The 19,629-nt window shown below is 38.8% G+C and overlaps 1 protein-coding gene across 3 annotated transcripts in view; it reads right to left on the reverse strand.

The window, feature by feature from the left end:
- Window positions 1-19,629, reverse strand: part of CTNNB1 (catenin beta 1) — a 41,904-nt gene that overhangs the window by 2,748 nt on the left and 19,527 nt on the right. For all 3 annotated transcript variants that reach the window (XM_023231712.2, XM_023231714.2, XM_023231713.2), the window contains exons 2-13: window positions 14,233-14,293; window positions 13,563-13,790; window positions 13,118-13,371; window positions 12,754-12,992; window positions 12,464-12,665; window positions 10,979-11,123; window positions 4,612-4,715; window positions 4,191-4,529; window positions 3,765-3,923; window positions 2,210-2,329; window positions 1,543-1,693; window positions 1,333-1,454 (exon numbers count right to left, since the gene is read on the reverse strand). In XM_023231712.2, coding sequence (XP_023087480.1) covers window positions 1,333-1,454; window positions 1,543-1,693; window positions 2,210-2,329; window positions 3,765-3,923; window positions 4,191-4,529; window positions 4,612-4,715; window positions 10,979-11,123; window positions 12,464-12,665; window positions 12,754-12,992; window positions 13,118-13,371; window positions 13,563-13,790; window positions 14,233-14,245 — 2,076 coding nt within the window. In that variant the 5' untranslated portion in view covers window positions 14,246-14,293. The remainder of the gene's footprint in view (window positions 1-1,332; window positions 1,455-1,542; window positions 1,694-2,209; window positions 2,330-3,764; window positions 3,924-4,190; window positions 4,530-4,611; window positions 4,716-10,978; window positions 11,124-12,463; window positions 12,666-12,753; window positions 12,993-13,117; window positions 13,372-13,562; window positions 13,791-14,232; window positions 14,294-19,629) is intronic.

Here is a 19,629-nt window from a genome sequence, read left to right on the forward strand (position 1 = left end):
GATAAACAGGCACAAGGCAAGAAAGAATAAAAAGCAAAATGAAAATTCTCAACTTAAAAGTACACTAATTTTTTTAAAGCATACTTTCAGATTACAAAGGAAACAAGTAACTCCAACATTACACAAATACTTAGAAAATGCAAGTTCTTCAAAACTCCACCCCTCAAAGATACATTTTTTTTCTCTTTGCACCTCACATTAAAAATATTCACTGACTTGATCTTTCAACAAATACATATTAAGCACCGACTATGTGCTGCCAGACACTGTTCTACGTGCTAGAGATATAGCAGTTAAAAAAAAAAAAAAAAAAAAAAAAAAAACAGGCAAAATGCCTACCCCCAAACAGGAGCTGCTGACAGGATGTGTTGTATGAAAGAAAAGTTTTAGCCTGAGCAGCTGGACAGACAAAGCTGACATCAAGACAGAGAAGACAGTCAAAACAGGTTTGTGGAAGGGGGTAGGTGGAGAAAGTTAAGGGCTCAAGTTAGAACATGTTAATAAGATGCCTATTAAAAACTCAAGTAACACACTACTCACTGGTAATTTGCTCTGCTTTATTTTTTTTTTGAGTTGGAGTCTGGCTCTGTTGCTGAGTGCAGTCTGTTAACTCCTGGGTTCAAGCAATCCTCTTGTCCCAGCCTCCCCAGTAGCTAGGACTATAGGCATCCATCCCCATGCCCAGCTAATTTTTAAATTTTTTTGTAGAGATGGGGTTTCACTATGTTGCCCAGGCTGATCTTGAACTCCTGGCCTCAAGAGCTGCATCGTTTTAAACCTAATAATCTCTCTTTCCATTCACTCAACAAATATATAATCCACTGTATGACTGTGTACCATCAGTGATCACTACAGAGTGGATAAAATAAACTTCCAGGGTGGTTCTAGTTTTATTAGAAACAATGTTTCAAAGGACACCTGTACTGAGGACAAATACTGAAGGCAAATTCACAGCAGAAATTCAAATAGAAAAGTTTTATTAAAGTTTAGTAAAAACTACTGACAAACTGTCCTCTAACAGTGTTTGACACTGCCTCTTTCCTTACATCCTTTTGAAAATTCATCTTTAATCTGGTAACATTTTTCATCGTTCTCCCTTATGAATTATAATTTTAAATAGCACAACTTATTTGTAATGATTCTGAACAGGTTCTTTAAAGTTTGTGTTATAGTTCTTCCTTAGGGCAATTGCTGGACAGCATAAAGAAGAAATACTCAAGCCAGGGAAACATCAATGCAAATGAACGGGTACTAAGTGTTTCGAGAGGAAAGAACGAGCTGCCTTACCCGCTCTAGAAACTACCAGATAAATAACTGCTCACATTTCCCTACCTCATTCCAAGCCATTGGCTCCGTTCTGAAGAGAGAGCTGGTCAGCTCAACTGAAAGCCGTTTCTTGTAATCTTGTGGCTTATCCTCAGACATTCGGAACAAAACAGCAGCTGCATACGTCGCTAAGAGACAAGGAAAAAAAGGCCCTTGAGGAAAAACTGAGACTTCAATGTACACATCTGCTAAAGGCTTTGGTTCCTTTTTACTTACCCACACCTTCATTCCTAGAGTGAAGTAACTCTGTCAGAGGAGCTGTGGCTCCCTCAGCTTCAATAGCTTCTGCAGCTTCCTTGTCCTGAGCAAGTTCACAGAGGACCCCTGCAGCTACTCTTTGGATGTTTTCAATGGGAGAATAAAGCAGCTAGGGAGAAAACACAAACAAAACCTAATTAAATCTAAAGCTAAAACATGGCAAGCCCCCCACTGTGGTGCAAACATTCCGAATTCAGAGTGCAAGAGGCATTCACACTGTAGTAAATAATACTCTCTGAATTTTATGTCCTAGGGTGTTTCATACTCTGGAGCATTGGATTTCCAGAATACTTTTTAGCTATAAACTCTTTCTTCAGAGGCAACTCTAACTGATCTAAGATTTGGAAAATCCAGAATTGGTTGGGGGCCTATGCCCCGCCTCTGGCAGCCCAGGTCAGCTCTCCCCTCTAAAACTAGGCACCCATAAAAGTGAAATGTGAAATCTCCTCCCTCTTCTCGAGTCTCAATGTTTCTCCTACTGACCAAAAAAATGAAGGGAATTTTCATAAAATTAAATGTTGGTGCCCCTATTATGGTCCCTAATTTTCTGAAATTTTATTAGTCATTACAATCTGGAAATTTTAGGGACATAAAACCTAGAACACTTCACTTAAAAGCAACATACCTGCACAAACAATGGAATGGTATTTAGTCCTCTGATTACAATTCGGTTGTGAACATCCCGAGCTAGGATGTGAAGGGCTCCAGTACAACCTTCAACTATTTCTTCCATGCGGACCCCCTCCTGCCAAAAGAAACATGGTTAACAAATAGGGCATTCTCCTCTGTAAAGCTGCTGTACTTGAAAGACTTTGCATTCTGAGGAACAATTATTAGACTATAATTATTTACATTATATACCCGAAGTTCCCCATAACTTGCAATTAGTTCGGGAATGAAGGAGGATTCCATTAACTTGAATGTCACTGAAAAGAGGCCTCCTGGCAGCACTAATTCAAGGCAGCACCCCTCCCCCATACACAGTGCAACAGAGCTTCCACATAGCACTGAATCCCAAAGACAACTTTCCTACAGTAAGGGCACCAATCATTCTGGGTAAAAGCTATATAAAGAGAGAAGACGAGAAAGTAATGCTCAGTCTATGTCAACGTTTTTCCTTTACATGCCCCCTCTATTTTTGTACATCTTCCATGTATTTGGTGAAAACTTTGCCAAGTTTTAGCACCAACTGCTAAAACTAACTGAGTTGCCAGCAGAAAAATCCACTCCTCACTCTTCCAAGACTATTCAGCTGACAGCCTCATGTATAGGAGAAGTTAGCTTTTGCAATATGTAAGTACCATCTGTTTCTCCTGTTTCTGGATTTGAGTTTTAAAAGGGGTTATGATTCTGCTACATTTAGCAGCTTTTATAAATAATTTGATTCTTGCAAGGACACAAAAACTCCTTTTTTCCTAGAAAAGAGATTTAAAATAAAAGATTCCCTCAACATTCTATTAAGTCACCTCATGGAGATGGGCCAATACCAACAGTAATAAATGAAGCAAGCCAAAGCCCCAATATGAGTACATACACAAAGCAACCAGCAAAATGAGATTCCTAAAATCTGTGCTGGTAGGCTCCATCTTTGTTTTCTAAACTAACCTAATTAAATAAGGTCGTAAAGTCTGAGAAATCAGAAGTGTCTTCAGACTATACTTTTAATGAAGCTACTTTTAAGACTCAAACTTTGTATCAAAGCTTCAGGTTGAGACTATTGTGGTTAAGAGTACAGAAATGCTACTACTTATTTTTGAAATATGTCAACACTGTATTCTTAGGTCCATGAAAAAAGTTTAACTCACAGAAAAGATAATAAAATGGACCGTTAATTATTTATTGTCAAAATTCATGATGAGGCAAGGGTAAGAAGCTCTGAAATTACACAGATTTGGTCTCAAATTATGACTCTACCTCTTCCTAAGTGGGCCTTTGTGTAAGTTAAATGAGAACACTGCATGAAATGCCTAACCCAACCTTTGTAAGACTGACCATGTGAAGGACGTGTCCAAGGAAATATCACTGGGGCCACACTATGCCTTATCTTCTCTGCAGTCATATTTTGTCATCAGCTCTTCAGGAAAAGGGACGGGGGGAACAAATGACCAAAGAAGTTCAGGATCCTTTGGGTCTATGCATTCCTTTTAGACAGCCAGGTATCACTATAAGAATTTACCCACCACAAATTGCTGCTGTGTCCCACCCATGGACGTACGGCGCTGGGTATCCTGATGTGCACGAACAAGCAACTGAACTAGTCGTGGAATGGCACCCTGCTCACGCAAAGGTGCGTGATTTGCTGGACAAAGGGCAAGATTTCGAATCAGTCCAACAGTAGCCTGAAAAACAGAAGGAAGAATTGGCATACAACTCAACACAATCATTTTCTTAGCCTAAAATTCCCACCACACTAAATCTATTGGGAACAACTAAAAGTCGTTCTGACTACACAAACATTTCAGAATCCTACCCCTATTGCAGCCATACTTCCTACTTACTAAGGAATACAATTCCTATTTATTGATCACTATGCTTAGCCATCCAACGGCTAGGGATGCTTCATTTTCAATTCTGCAACAAAGGTAAATTCTACTTTGACAATTTACCTTTATCAGAGGCCAGTGGGATGGTGGGTGTAAGAGCTTAACCACAACTGGTAGTCCATAGTGAAGGCGAACTGCATTCTGGGCCATCTCTGCTTCTTGGTGTCGGCTGGTCAAATGACGAAGAGCACAGATGGCAGGCTCAGTGATGTCCTCCCTGTCACCAGCCCGAAGGACAGTACGCACAAGAGCCTCTATACCACCCACTTGGCAGACCATCATCTTGTTCTTATAATTATTGCAAGTGAGGTTAGAAAGAATTCCAGCTGCACAGGTGACTACATTTATATCATCTGAACCCAGAAGCTGAACAAGAGTCCCAAGGAGACCTTCCATCCCTTCCTATGAAGATAAAAACAAATGGTCAGTACAAGCACATACTCATCTTGACTCTGTTCCCATGGCGTCAATTTACTCAATTTACCTGTTTAGTTGCAGCATCTGAAAGATTCCTGAGAGTCCAAAGACAGTTCTGAACAAGACGTTGACTTGGATCTGTCAGGTGAAGTCCTAAAGCTTGCATTCCACCTAGAAAATTAAAAAGGATGTAAGGTCCTAGTCATTAGCTAGAAGTTCCTATCAATCCTAAATATATTTTCTAGTCTTAGAAGGTGTCCTTCTTTATTTCCAGAGTTTACTTCCTTTCACCTAAGCATTTGTTTTCCTCTCATTTTCTAGAATGTTGCTCAGTTTCCCTCTTTTTGCCAGTTCACATCACTAGTGACAAATTCTCAAATAGCTACTGTTCCTTTCCTAAGCCGAAGAAGTCTTTGTTATCTCCACTATCCCCTTAGGTAATATTCTTTTTTTTTTTTTTTTGAGATGGAGTCTCGCTCTGTCACCCACGTTGGAGTGCAGTGGCACAATCTCGGCTCACTGCAACCTCCGCCTCCCGGGTTCACGCCATTCTCCTGCCTCAGCCTCCCGAGCAACTGGGACTACAGGCGCCCAGCTAATTTTTTATATTCTTTAGTAGAGACGGGGTTTCACCATGTTAGCCAGGATGGTCTCGATCCCCTGACTTCGTGATCCGCCTGCCTTGGCCTCCCTAAGCGCTGAGATTACAGGCGTGAGCCACCACGCCGGGCGGTAATATTCTTATTAATTTCTTTTCATCCATTCAATCATTTCAAAAATATTTATTCAGTACCAGGTCCTGCTCTGAGCTGGAGATAGACCAGTGAGCAAAAATATTCAAAAGTTCCTACACCCTCAGAACTTATGATCTAGTTGGAAGAGGCAGACAAAAAATATACAATAAACTAAAACCATACAGCATGTCAGATGATATTAAAGGGCTATGGAGAAAAACAATGGAGTGGGGCTGCAATTTTAAGTAGATAATTAGGTCACTTCACTGTGAAGGTGACATCTGACTAAAGACCTAAAGAAGCTAGGTAAATTCCTGGGGTAAGAACAATCCAGAAAGACAGCATGAAAACACTTTACTGCCAGGGACTTTATACAATTCACTGACTGCAATACATGTGTTCCAAGGTTCACAACCTTCCATCCTTTAGGACCCTTAAATGGGGGACATTTACTCTGGCAAAGGAGTATAAATGGAAGCCCAATGCCCACATACTAGATTAACTTCACCCATCCATCTTCAACTTAAACCACTTCTAAATGCAGTAAGAGATACTTTTCCTTGTCTCCTTCATCTTTTAGGTCTGTTTTATTTCCTCAGATGAGGTCTATTTGCTGTAATTCTTACGGTACTCTGCACTTCTCCTTCATAGTATAAGTTAGTCCACTTTCCCCACAAGACAAAGATCACCTCTATTGGGTTCCTTTTTCATAGTAGCTCCAGCTGCTAACAGAATGATCTGCATAAGATTGATACTCAGGATGCTCAGTATTTGTGAAATGACTACCTTCTTTCCCCTCATTAAGACTTCATTCCTTCCCTTTACATAACTATTAACTCTAAGAGAATGGATTTTAACCCCAGATGTCCATCAGAATGGCCTACAGAGACTTTAAAACACACACATTCTGTTTCAGCAGTTCTAGGGTAAAAAAAGTCCCATGCAGATGACTCTGTGGCATCTCTACCTCCCCTTCCCTGCTGCCCTTACCCCTATATACTAAAAGGGAAACTTCCAAATCTCTAGCCTGCCTCTCTTGCATTCTCTAGTACCTTACATTTCCAGCTACCTACTGACCTTTTAGTCACTTTAAGTCAGCTTCGTTTTTTGTTTTTTTTTTTTTTTTTGAGATGGTGTCGCTTAGGCTGGAGTGCAGTGGCACAATCTCAGCTCACTGCAAGCTCCGCCTCCCGGGTTCATGCCATTCTCCTGCCTCAGCCTCCCCAGTAGCTGGGACTATAGGTGCCCACCACCACGCCTGGCTAAACAGCTAATTTTTTGTATTTTTAGTAGAGACGAGGTTTCACCGTTAGCCAGGATGGTCTCGATCTACTGACCTGGTGATCCACCTGCCTCGGCCTCCCAAAGTGCTGGGATTATAGGCATGAGCCACCATGCCCGGCCTAACTCAGTTTCTTAAATTATTATGTTCAAAAATTAAGGATGCCTTCTGAGGGTTCCATTTCTCTTCATGGTACCAATATTGTCCCCTCCACAAACCATTTTTGGTTGCTCCCTTAGCTCATATATTATTACATTCTGTGATTCTTTCAGACATCTCAGACATTTGCCCTTAGCTATTCAGTTCTAAAACCAAACTATTTCATTCCTAAAAGCCTCTAACATCTCAGCAGTCTGTTCTACCTTTTGGTCATTCAAACTGTTAATCTACACGATGCTATTATTAGTATTTTAAACACACCACTGTGATGCTCTGCTATTGACAGACAACCATCAAAAGTGTCTCGGCATCCTTTTAAGATAGTAGACAATACTTTAGTATAACCCCGAGGAACCGTTTAGAATTTGGATCCCACCTAGCCTTCCAAACTGACCCAAGTATTCTGTATCTATGGCTCCAAAGTTGGAATAAAGCATGAATAAACTCCATAGTAAACACCTTATAGGAACCTAGAAAGTCCTGCATGTTATGGCTCTGCTTACCTAACCTCAACCTCATACCAGGCCATCCACACCTCATTACTTACTAACTTCTGTTTACACAGAGCTTCTCTTCAGCACCTAGATCTCCACAATCTCTTTCCTTCTAAGGCAAGCTCGTCCAACCTGCAGCCCATGGGCCACGTGACCCAGGACAGCTCTGAATGTAGCCCAACACAAATTCGTAAACTTTCTTAAAACATTATGAGATTCTTTTGCAATTTTTTTTGTTTTAGCTCATCAGCTATCATTAGTGTATTTGGTGTGTAGTCCAAGACAATTACTCTTCTTCCAATGTGGCCCAGGGGAGCCAAAAGACTGGATACCCCTGGTTCTAAGACATAGCACATGGTGTTCCTTTTCTCTACTTGGAAAACATTTAACCCTCACTTCTCATACAGACAAGAGAGAGGTTCCTTCTCATCCTGCAGTCCCACTTAACATCCCCTTTTCAAGGATACCCTTTCCCTCTCATCTAATTAGACAATTCCCCTCCCCATTAATTCTTATCACTATTTGCTGTTCACTTCTCCCGTAACACTCATTCTAACTTATGATCACATATTTTTAAATACTTCTGTCACCTTCACAAGACTATAAGAACAAGCACAGGGACCCTATCTGTTGCATTACCCAATGTATACCACATGCCTATTCCATTTCTTAAAATACATTAGACGCTATGTTCAGAATAAACAAATGAATGTAAGAATAACCTGGAAGAACTTACAAGATTCCTAGGCTTCTGGTTCCATACAAGTCCAGCTATCTACAGACCTCCCTGTCACTTCAAATAAACACTATAAGATCTTGATATAAAAATTAACATTCCAGGGATTCTGACTAAATAAATCTCAAAATCTGTATTTTTAGCCTACATTACAGGTTACTGCTGGAACAGCTGACAGAATTTACATCCCCTCATTCTGTATGAACTCAGCCACATTTGTCTATCCCCAAGCCTACGGCTCCACTGCCAGCAGTTACCTGGAGCAATCATAATGTCTTTCTCTCTCATAAAATCCCAAGTAAAATTACTCTCAATTAAGTGGGAAAAAATAAGTGTTGCCAGCCCTATACTTTACTCCCAACATTTCCTTCCATTAAATGCCTTTATATTTTTCCCTCTTTCAATACTGATTTGAAGCTTGCTTTGAAATTCTGGGTAAATGTTGTTAGGTGGGTTACTGAAAGGAGAAAAAATGCTAGGTAGCTAAAGAGTAATTATTTTCATGACACACACACCCCAAGAGGCCCTAGTACAAACCATCTATTCTTTTCCCCAATTGCCAACATACACAAGATACAAAGTACCACATACAAGTTGCCTCCTTAAAAATACTCAGAATAGAAAAAAATTGTCTCTCATACTTAGATGATATCTATTCACTGAGAATACAGAATATCAGGGCAAAACACTGATCATAATCATCAGGCAAGAGAAAGAAAATGCATACAAATAGGAAATCTGTTTGCAAACAATATGATTCTATACCTAGAAAACCCCATAATTTCTGCCCAAAAGCTCCTTGATCCAATAAACTTCAGCAAAGTTTCAGGATATAAAAATCAACGTACAGAAGTCAGAAACATTTCTATACACTAACAACATCCAAGCTGCAAGCCAAATCAAGAATGCAATCCCATTTACAGAAGCCACAAAAAGAATAAAATACCTAGGAATACAGCTAACCAGGGAAGTGAAAGATCTCTACAGTAAGAATTACAAAACTCTGCTCAAAGAAATCAGAGATGACACCAACAAATGAAAAGACATTCTATTTCATGGATAGGAAGAATCAATATTGTTAAAATGGCCATACTGCTCAAAGCAATTCACAGATTCAATGCTATTCCTGTCAAACTACCAATGGCATTCTTCACAGAATTAAAAAAAAAAAAAAAAAAAAAAAAAAATTTAAAAATTCACATGAACCCAAAAAAGAGCCTGAATAACCAAGGCAATCCTAGGCAATAAGAACAAAACTGGAGGAATCACTTTACCCAACTTCAAGCTGTACTGTTGATAAAAGGTTACAGTCACAGCATGGTACTGGTATAAAAACAGACACACAGACCAATAGAACAGAATAGTGAGCTCAGCAATAAGGCTGCACACCTAAGAAGTCAACAAAAACAAGCAATGGGGAAATGACTCTCTATTCAATAAATGGTGCTAAGATAACTGGCTAGCCACATCCAAGATTGAAACTGCACCCCATCCTTACATGATGTACAAAAATCAACTCAAAATGGATTAAAGACTTAAATATAAAACTTAAAACTATAAAAACTCTGCAAGATAACCTAAGAAATACCATTCGGGACATAAGACCTGTCAAAGATTTCATGACGAAGATGCCAAGAGAAACTGCAACAAAAACAAAAACTGACAAATGGGACAGTATAAAGAGCTTCTGCACAGCAAAAGAAATCAACAGAGTAAACAGACAACCTACAGAATGGGAGAAAGTTTTGGCAAACTATGCATCTGACAAAAGTCTAATATCCAGAGTTTACAATAAACTTAACAAGCGAAGAACAAACAACTCCATTAAAAAGTGGGCAAAGGACATGAACACTTTTCAAAAGAAGACCTACAAGTGGCCAAGAATCATAGGAAGAAAAGCTCAACATCACTGATCATTAGAGAAATGCAAATCAAAGCCACGAGATACCGTCTCACACCAGTCAGAATGACTACTAATAAAAAATCAAAAAATGACAGATGCTGGTGAGGTTGCTGAGAAAAGAGAATGCTTATACCCTGCTGGTGGGAAAGTAAATTAGTTCGGCCATTGTGGAAAGCAATTTGGTGATTTGTCAAAAAACTCAAGACACAATTACCATTCAACCCAGCAATCCTATTACTAGGTATATGCCCAAAGAAAAAGAAATCTTCTATCATAAAGACACATGCACGCATATGTTCACTGCAGCATTATTCACAACAGCAAAGATACGGAATTAACCTAAATGCCCATCAATGGTAGACTGGATAAAGAAAATGTGGTACATATATACTATGGAATAATATACAGCCATAACAAAAGACCAAGATGTCTTCCACAGCAACACAGATGGAGCTGGAGGCCATTATGCTAAGCAAACTAACACAGGAACAGAAAACCAAATACCGCATGTTCTCACTTATAAGTGGGAGGTAAACACTGAGTACACCTGGGCATAAAGAAGGGAACAACAGACACTGGGGCCTACTTAAGGATGGGAGGTAAAGAACTGAAAAAGTACCCATTGGGTACAATACTTACTGCCTGAGTGACAAAATAATCTGCACACCAAACCCCTGTGACATGCAATTTACCTATATAACAAGCCTGCACATTACCCTGTACCTAAAAGTTAAAACAAAACAAAAACACTGTTCATGAGCATCTACTAATAAAGCAATCACTTTATTACATAAAACTGTACTATATTAGAATTTGTCATTTCTCCTATAAATTCACAGGTCTGTTAGCAAATCTTAGGTTTACTCAAAACTGAAATTACAAACAAATTTTATTAAGCAAAATATATGCCATCATTTTTGATGGATAGTAAGAACTCTACCTAAACTAGCCTTAAATATTTAGCTACAATCCAGATGACAGGTACTTTGAATGTAATCTTGGCTGCAAAATGAATAGGACCATCTATTTTCAGTCATTAAAGTTCTACCACCTTTTCCTAAGAAAAGTAATCTAATTAGAACTGCAGATGCTGTACACAAGACTCAGAATAGATACATATACTTACCAGCTTCTACAATAGCTGGCTTATTACTAGAGCAGACGGATAGCACCTTCAGCACTCTGCTTGTGGTCCACAGTAGTTTCTCATAAGTATAGGTCCTCATTATATTTACTAAAGCTTGGGGTCCACCACTAGCCAGTATGATCAGCTAGAAAGATATATACATATCTTGTTAGTCATGGAATCTTGATCACATGTCTGAGAAGAGCCATACTACCAACATATTTTATTATACAAGAATTTCAGCCAGCTTGTCATTGGACCTAAATGTATTCCTGAACCCCATCACTCAGACCCCCATACTGGGGCCCTATCCAACTTGTCCTTTTAAAGCATTCCACTCAAATTCAGACATCCCAGTCCTCCCAGGAATGTATCAGTTTTGGCCCAATTTCCTTCTTCCCACACTGATCACAGCAGAAGAAAAAAATTTAGAAACCATGTTGGTAGGCAAGATTAATGCCCTAAGATGAAAGTTATATCAAAACTGATTCACTGAAAATCTGAACCAGAACTGGCACCTAAAACTCCTTATCACTTGGTCCTTTAATTTTCCTAATTATATGCACCTTAAAAAGAGATACCATAAAATGATCATTCACTCTTGTCCTTTCATTCCCTGTGTATCTTCCCTTTCAACACTGCCCCAATTTTCTAAAAACAAATTTCATCATTTCATGCTTCTGCTGAAATTTCCCATTGTGCTTTTAAACATGCTGTACAAAGCCCTATGAGATCTGCTGAGTCTATCTCAATAGCCTCACGTCAAACCTTTCTTCCTCTTTACTGTATTTCTTAAATTCCCAAAACTTTCCATCTCCTTCCTTCGTTTCAAAAATGCTGTTTCTCACCTAACCTTCACCTAGTGAATCCCTTCTCATCCTTGAACACTGAACTCAACTATCACTTCCTCCAAGAGGTACCTCCTTGAACCCTCAAAGAGTCTGTTTCACTTGTGTTATGTGCTCTCATAGCCCCACTTCTTCCCACTACATGAATTAAATATTAGGTTATTATTCCCAACGTCTACATCCCACCTAAGAACAAAAGTGTGAAGAGAAGCTTGCCTACGATATCCCTACTACTTCACATAGTGCTTTACATATGGAAACTCAAACATTTAAAAGAACAGAAATGAACTGGGCTGCACAGCAGGAGGTAAGTGGCAGGTGAGCGAGCATTACCTGGCTTGAGCTCTACCTCCTGTCAGATCAACTGCAGCATGAGAGCCTCATAGGAGTGGAAACCCTAGTGTGGACTGCACATGTGAGGGATCTAGGCTGCACGCTCCCTATGAGAATCTAATGCCTGACTATCTGAGGTGGAACAGTGTCATCCAGAAACCATTCCCACAACCCATTCATGGAAAAACTGTTTTCCACGAAACTGATCCCTGGTGCCAAAAAGGTTAGGAACACTGCATGGAATGACATGACACTGGAAGTGTCCGATGCTCCATGAAAACCATATAAAGAACAATTCTCTTACCTTGCTTTCTTGGTTGCCATATGCTAAAATTTGAAGGCAGTCTGTCGTAATAGCCAAGAATTTAACGTTTGTTTTGTTGAGCAAGGCAACCATTTTCTGCAGCCCGCCAGCTAAACGCACTGCCATTTTAGCTCCTTCTTGATGTAATAAAAGGTTGTGGAGAGTTGTAATGGCATAAAACAACACAGAATCCACTGGTGAACTGGGAAGAAGAAAAAAGCCTGATCAGAAATACTGTGACTATACTCTTTTACTTTTTAGCTTCAAGTATTCTGACAATGTTTTCTTACCCAAGCATTTTCACCAGGGCAGGAATGCCTCCAGACTTAAAGATGGCCAGCAAGCCCTCCCGATGATGGGAAAGGTTATGCAAGGTCCCAGCAGTACAACGAGCTGTTTCGACATCATTTGTATTCTGCATGGTACGTACAATAGCAGACACCATCTGAGGAGAACGCATGATAGCGTGTCTGGAAGCTTCCTTTTTAGAAAGCTGATGGACCATAACTGCAGCCTTATTAACCACCACCTATAATACAGGAATTAGAAACATCATTAGTTTTCAAGTCCTGGTATTGGGTAGACATTCTGAACCTACTCCCCTTGAGCATTTACTTCAAAGCAGACTAAAAAGCTAGCCATGTCATTGCTCACCTGGTCCTCATCATTTAGCAGTTTTGTCAGTTCAGGGATTGCACGTGTGGCAAGTTCTGCATCATCTTGATAGTTAATCAAGTTTACAACTGCATGTTTCAGCATCTGTGATGGTTCAGCCAAACGCTGGACATTAGTGGGATGAGCAGCATCAAACTGTGTAGATGGGATCTGCATGCCCTCATCTAATGTCTCAGGGAACATAGCAGCTCGTACCCTCTGAGCTCGAGTCATTGCATACTGTCCATCAATATCTGGAAAAGGTTAATCAACACTCACTATCCACAGTTCAGCATTTACCTAAGTATCTGCTATCCTAAATGGTAAAAGTGACATTGCTATTACTCCCTTTTCTTCACCACAACATTTTACTTAATAATCACTAACTTTTTAGTTCTCAAAACTGCATTCTGACTTTCAGTAAGGCAATGAAAAATACTCTTACCAGCTACTTGTTCTTGAGTGAAGGACTGAGAAAATCCCTGTTCCCACTCATACAGGACTTGGGAGGTATCCACATCCTCTTCCTCAGGATTGCCTTTACCACTCAGAGAAGGAGCTGTGGTAGTGGCACCAGAATGGATTCCAGAGTCCAGGTAAGACTGTTGCTGCCAGTGACTAACAGCCGCTTTTCTGTCTGGTTCCATGGCCATGTCCAACTCCATCAAATCAGCTATAAATATGAAACAGTATTAGCATTAGTAGATTGGAAATGTTACTTTAATTAAAAAAAAAAAATCTGTGATATGACCCATTGAAATATTTTTAGAAATAAAGTCAAATCTGAAAGACAGCCAAGAAAAGCAGAATGATAGCCAGGGTTAGCTCAGTGATGAAATACCTAATCCCTTAGGGGACCACCTAACAGTTACTCACTGAATCAGTGGAAGAATGGTACTGCATCCAGGCTCCAGAAGCAGTCATCCAGACTAGATTCCTGCTGGTGGCTTGTTTGCTATTTCACCAAGCCATTAGGAGGAGTGAGCAGAAAATGGAGCAAAAGGTAGCCTGACAAGTAAGCAGGGAGAGAGGAAAGCAGGGGGATCTCAGCCAGACTGGCTTAATGGCAACGAAGCAGAGCCCCAATTCAGTAACTAAAGATTTATGACACAAACCTTGAGTAGCCATTGTCCACGCTGGATTTTCAAAACAGTTGTATGGTATACTTCAAATACCCTAAAAAAAGTTAATCGAAAGCCATTAGGATTTAAATTTAGCTTGATTAATACTCCTAAGTCACTGGGATGCCTGTTAAATGTCACTATTACACCCACAAAAAAAACCCATATCCTCTTTTACCAGGTTATTTAGTGAAACACAGACCTCATGGTCTCCTCCAGACACCTCAACCACAGCTCCATCACTGCTGAACTTCAGTGAAAATTCCTCCTTACCAAATACATCTTTTTATTAATAGTAGAAATATAAATTACAGATAATCAGGATGGTGATGAGAAAGCAAAGAGTTGTAATAATAAAAGCCAGGGAGGGGAAAACACTATTCAAAAATCAGCTGCTCTCTGAATTCTGAAAAGTCTCTCATTTTTTTAACCTTTCATGAAAAAATTCACAGATCCCCTTTGGATAACAGAGGTACAGTGGGATTTTAAAAACTCCACATTTTCATTAACAAGTTAGTTGTTTTCTGATATAATACAGTGCCATCAAAAATTATTTTTCATAAAGCAAATTTTGGTGACTAGAATAGTGAATTTTAGATTTTTTGGTACAAAGAAAAATTACTTTTCAAATGAAAGTTTACAACACAAAAGCACCTTTATTAGTAAAATTTTTCTAAGTTCAAATTTATAGCAATGATTTATTATAAATACAAATATTACCAATATGGATACATATTATTTTGATCAATATTTTAAAAATTAGTATCATATACAAATCTTAGCATCTCATTTATGTCTGTATTTGGCTTTATTGTGCAATATTCAGAAAAAAACACTGCATCACACAGGGAACTACCTGCAAATTTGAACAGTTCATGGCCTCTAGATATTTCTAATAACAAAATTTCCTTTATTACAAAATCTGTGCCAAACAAGTTCATCTGGAACTATAAATAACATATTGGGTATGGAAAGATATGGATTAAATAGTTAAGTGTGAACTATGTTTTCTTTCTTCTGAGACAAGAGTTTCGGTCTATTGCCAAACCAGGCTGGAGTACAGAGGTGCACACTCAGCTCACTGCAACCTCCGCCTTCCAGGTTCAAGTGATTTTCCTATCTCAGATGTGAGCCAACGCCTGGCCTTGGTTTCTACCTTTTGACAGTCTTTAAAAGTGGCTATTTAACTACTTCACCACCTTTCTGAAAAATTGGTTCCCCAATCCAGCCTCCAACGTATTTCTGCAAAAGGAGACTCAAAACATGTTCTACACTGAGCTTCTCCTTTGGCCAATGTCAACAGACTCAGAAACCAACTGGTCATGTCTATAGACTATATAGCTATTTAAGAAGTGCTTTGATACATCCGGCTTCCAGGAACTTTTTTTTTATAGTACTGTTTTTCTTTGTTGTTGATGCAAAGGCAAAACATTTACGCATATTACTGGGTAAACTCTGTGTGGGCTGACCTAGTAACTTGACCGCAATTTATAACGATTTCATTTTTATAATGGAAAAAACCATATTCATGTTCCAAATTTACAACAGCCATTTGTACACTAGGACTTCCCAACATTACATATATATTTTTTAGCTTTTAAAATTTATGCAACATAAATAAAAATTCATCTTGCTCTTCACCGCAACCCTATGAGGTGAAGGAGGGTAAAAATCTATCAGCAGTTAGAGAAGTAAAAGCGAAGGGTAGAAATGGGGATCTAATTAGGTAACAGCATAGACTCACTCACCTTGTACCTGCTCTGGAGGCAGATCCAAATATGCCAAAAAACTGAGCATTAACCACTAAAGAAATCAAATAGACTCCCCAGCAAGAACTAGGGCAGAACACTGCTCCAGAAAGGAAAAGGAAAGCCTTCCTCTTTCTTTTTCTGGCCTAAGCCTTACAGGCTAAGGGCTGGCTCTCCTCCACCACACCCTGCCAACCATTTAGGGCCCAATTCTAGTGCTCCCAATTAGCCAAAACTTACCAATCACTTCAGGAAATTTTTTTTTAAACCAACAAAAAAACTGACTCCATAGAAACTGAGATAAAATTTAAAACTAGCGGTAGGGTGGAGAGAGAAACAGAACACTTCAATTTAGTATCTCCGTAAAAGACTGGAGAGAAAAAATAAAAACAAAAAGTTGAATAGAAACTAAAATTGAGAAAACTTCCTAGAGTACAAAAAAATGACAAAGACAAAAAATACAAAAGAAGAAATCACGATCAATTCAGGAGATCAAAGGTCCAACTAGTAGGCATTTCAGAAAGAATTATGAAGAAACAAAAATGACAAAATCCACTAAGTACCAATCAAGAGGGAGGAGTGTTTAAAAATTATGAAGTACAATCATGCACTGCATAATGACATTTCAGTCAAGATGGACTACATACGTTACAGTGGCCCCATAAGATTATAATTCTGTATTTTTACTGGATCTTTTCTATGTTTAGGTAAATATGCCAGGCGAAGTGGCTTAAAATTCTAACACTCCGAGAGGCGGGTGGATTGCTGCAGCACAAGAGTTCCAAGACCAGCCTGGACAACACAGCAAAATTCCATCTCTACAAAAAAATTTTAAAAATTAGCCAGGTGTGGTAGTATGTGCCTATAGTCCTAGCCACTGGGGAGGCTGAGGCAAGGAGGATCAGAGTTCAAGGTTATAGTGAGCTATGATCACACCACTGCATCCAGCCTGGGCAACAGAGCAAGACCCTGTCTCTTAAAAGAATAAAGACAAAAAAAAAAAAAAAAGGGATACACAAATACCACTGTTTCAACTGCCTACAGTAACATGCTATACAGCTTTACACCTAGGAGCAACAGGCTATACCATATAGGCTAGACATGCAGTACACTATGCCATCTAGGTTTGTATAAGTACTACACTAAATGTTTCAAGACACAGGTTATCATGAAACTACAGGCTACATTAGAATGCTGTGTTTTCTGACAGCTTTATCACCACTAAGTGATGTTTTGACAAAGGGGGAGCTGGCCAACTTCTCATGTATTTTCCATGCAGTCTAATGCATCCATGCATCTTTTTCTGGCAATATGAACATAATACTCTTTCCAACTACAAACTTTATAAAGGATACTTCAAAATTCACCGTGCTATTTCTGATTTTAACCCTATAAATGTCTCCAGTCAAAGTCAAGGGGAGAAGTCTTGCCACAAATAATATACAATAGATTTCACACTAAAGTTATTTTTCGTTTTCCCATCAGGACAGAATTATCTTAATTACCTTAGTTTTCAGGAAGTTTGAGTATTATTAACTACAGGTAAATATGCTACATAAAAATATAAAGCAGATACATTTTAAAATCAGTTTTGGCCGGGCGAGGTGGCTCAAGCCTGTAATCTCAGCACTTTGGGAGGCCGAGACGGGCGGATCACAAGGTCAGGAGTTCGAGATCCTCCTGGCTAACACGGTGAAACCCCGTCTCTACTAAAAAATACAAAAAGCTAGCCGGGCGAGGTGGCTGGCACCTGTAGTCCCAGCTACTCGGGAGGCTGAGGCAGGAGAATGGCGTGAACCCGGGAGGCAGAGCTTGCAGTGAGCTGAGATCCGGCCACTGCACTCCAGACCGGGTGACAGAGCGAGACTCCGTCTCAAAAAAAATAAATAAATAACAAATAAATAAATAAATAAAATCACAGTTTTATACTAGCAATTCATAGTTCACTTTTCCAATAATCAAGATCCAAAGAATTATTCCCTGTTTTAAAGTTAGAAAGTGCTACTCTATTTCATAAGCAAGATAAACTTTTAATATATCTTCAAGGATTTTTTAAAAGTTCATAGTAAAATCTGCAAATCTAAAAACACATGCATATGTATTTTCATTAACCGTCACCAGTAATACTTTGCCATCTAGAAAATGTATGCAGTTTCCTCAACTCTTCCTATTTTAGCACATCTCATGCAACACTAACATTTTAAGTTACAACTCACTCCAGGTTCCTTTCTGCTTTCTTCTTTCACAGCTTTCTTTGGTGGGTGTGTGTGTGCCTGTGTGTGTGTTCTCGAGGTGTCTTGTCATCCTAGAATGGTCAATAAGCATGAAACATCAAACAACCCTTCGTCCTCCAAACACTAAAATGTATACCTTTGGTACTGTCTTTAAATAGGTACACAAATGGCTATTAGAAGTATGAAATCTTCTCAGGTAGGAAACAGAAGGTAAATGGAAAAAAAAAGAAATACGGAATCTCTTTATGGCTGGGAAAAATTAGTATGTTTCCAGAATGAGCTCTTCTTTTCTTCATAACTGTCTTCCTTCCTCAGCCATAAAGTAATATATGCCTAGTATAAATTAGTATTTTTATTTATCATCTCCATCATGACTCCACTACACAGTAAATGATGACATTTTGGTATACTTGGAATGATATTAAACTCACTGCTATGTATTTTTTAAAATAAAAATATAAAATCCCTTGTGAAGACTATTATAAAATATTATCATCTGGATTGTATTGTATGTCTATACTATAAGCTACCTCCTCCATTCTTAGCTTGTTCTTCTCCATTTTGTCTATTATTCCAACAATGCCGCAATAAACACCTTGCATATAAATAATTCTCTTAATTTCCTGTATAACCGGAAGTTCTAGAAATAGTATTACTGAGTTAAAGGGTAAGAATTTTAAGTCCTTTCATGCATAGCTCCAAAATACTGACAGATCATACACTGACATAATTTTCACAGAACGTACTGAACATGCTGCCATCTTACCAAGGGCTTGTCAGCATCAGCTGTTATCTGACACAACTTTTAATAGATACGTTCACACATTTAACATATATACCATCACCCACCCATCCCACAAGGTTTTAAATTCCAGTAAGTTTATATGCTTATTTATTTGCTATGTATAATGTAGCCTTTTGGCTTGCCAGATTTTTGATGTCACTGTCATCCTTTTATATTTTTGTGAAGTACTTGTATATATTATACATAAAAAGCCCCTTGAATAGTCATTGATATAGCACATTTAGGCCAACTGGATGTCTTAGAATATAAGTTTACTGTTTAAAATCATTAGATTATGGTAACATCCTTTGCATGTGTGATTTATTGTTAGTGTCACCAATGAGTAACTCCACACGGCATCTTTGATCGGTAACATCCTAAAATAAATAGTACTGGTACTCCGGGGAGGAAAAAAAAGACAATGTTTTAAAATAATCTTTCACTCCATCTCCAAGAACAAATTATCACAAAAAGCAGATTGTTTTTCTCTAACTTATATTAACATAAGCAGCCAAAAAGACTAATATGTTAAAGCACAGCTATCTCCTTGAAGATACATCCTGAATAGGCTTTACCTCACAGGCACATTTTCTAAGTAATTTTCACAGAACATACTGATTTTCCA

Source organism: Piliocolobus tephrosceles, chromosome 2 (assembly GCF_002776525.5).
Source record: "Piliocolobus tephrosceles isolate RC106 chromosome 2, ASM277652v3, whole genome shotgun sequence".
NCBI lineage: Eukaryota > Metazoa > Chordata > Mammalia > Primates > Cercopithecidae > Piliocolobus > Piliocolobus tephrosceles.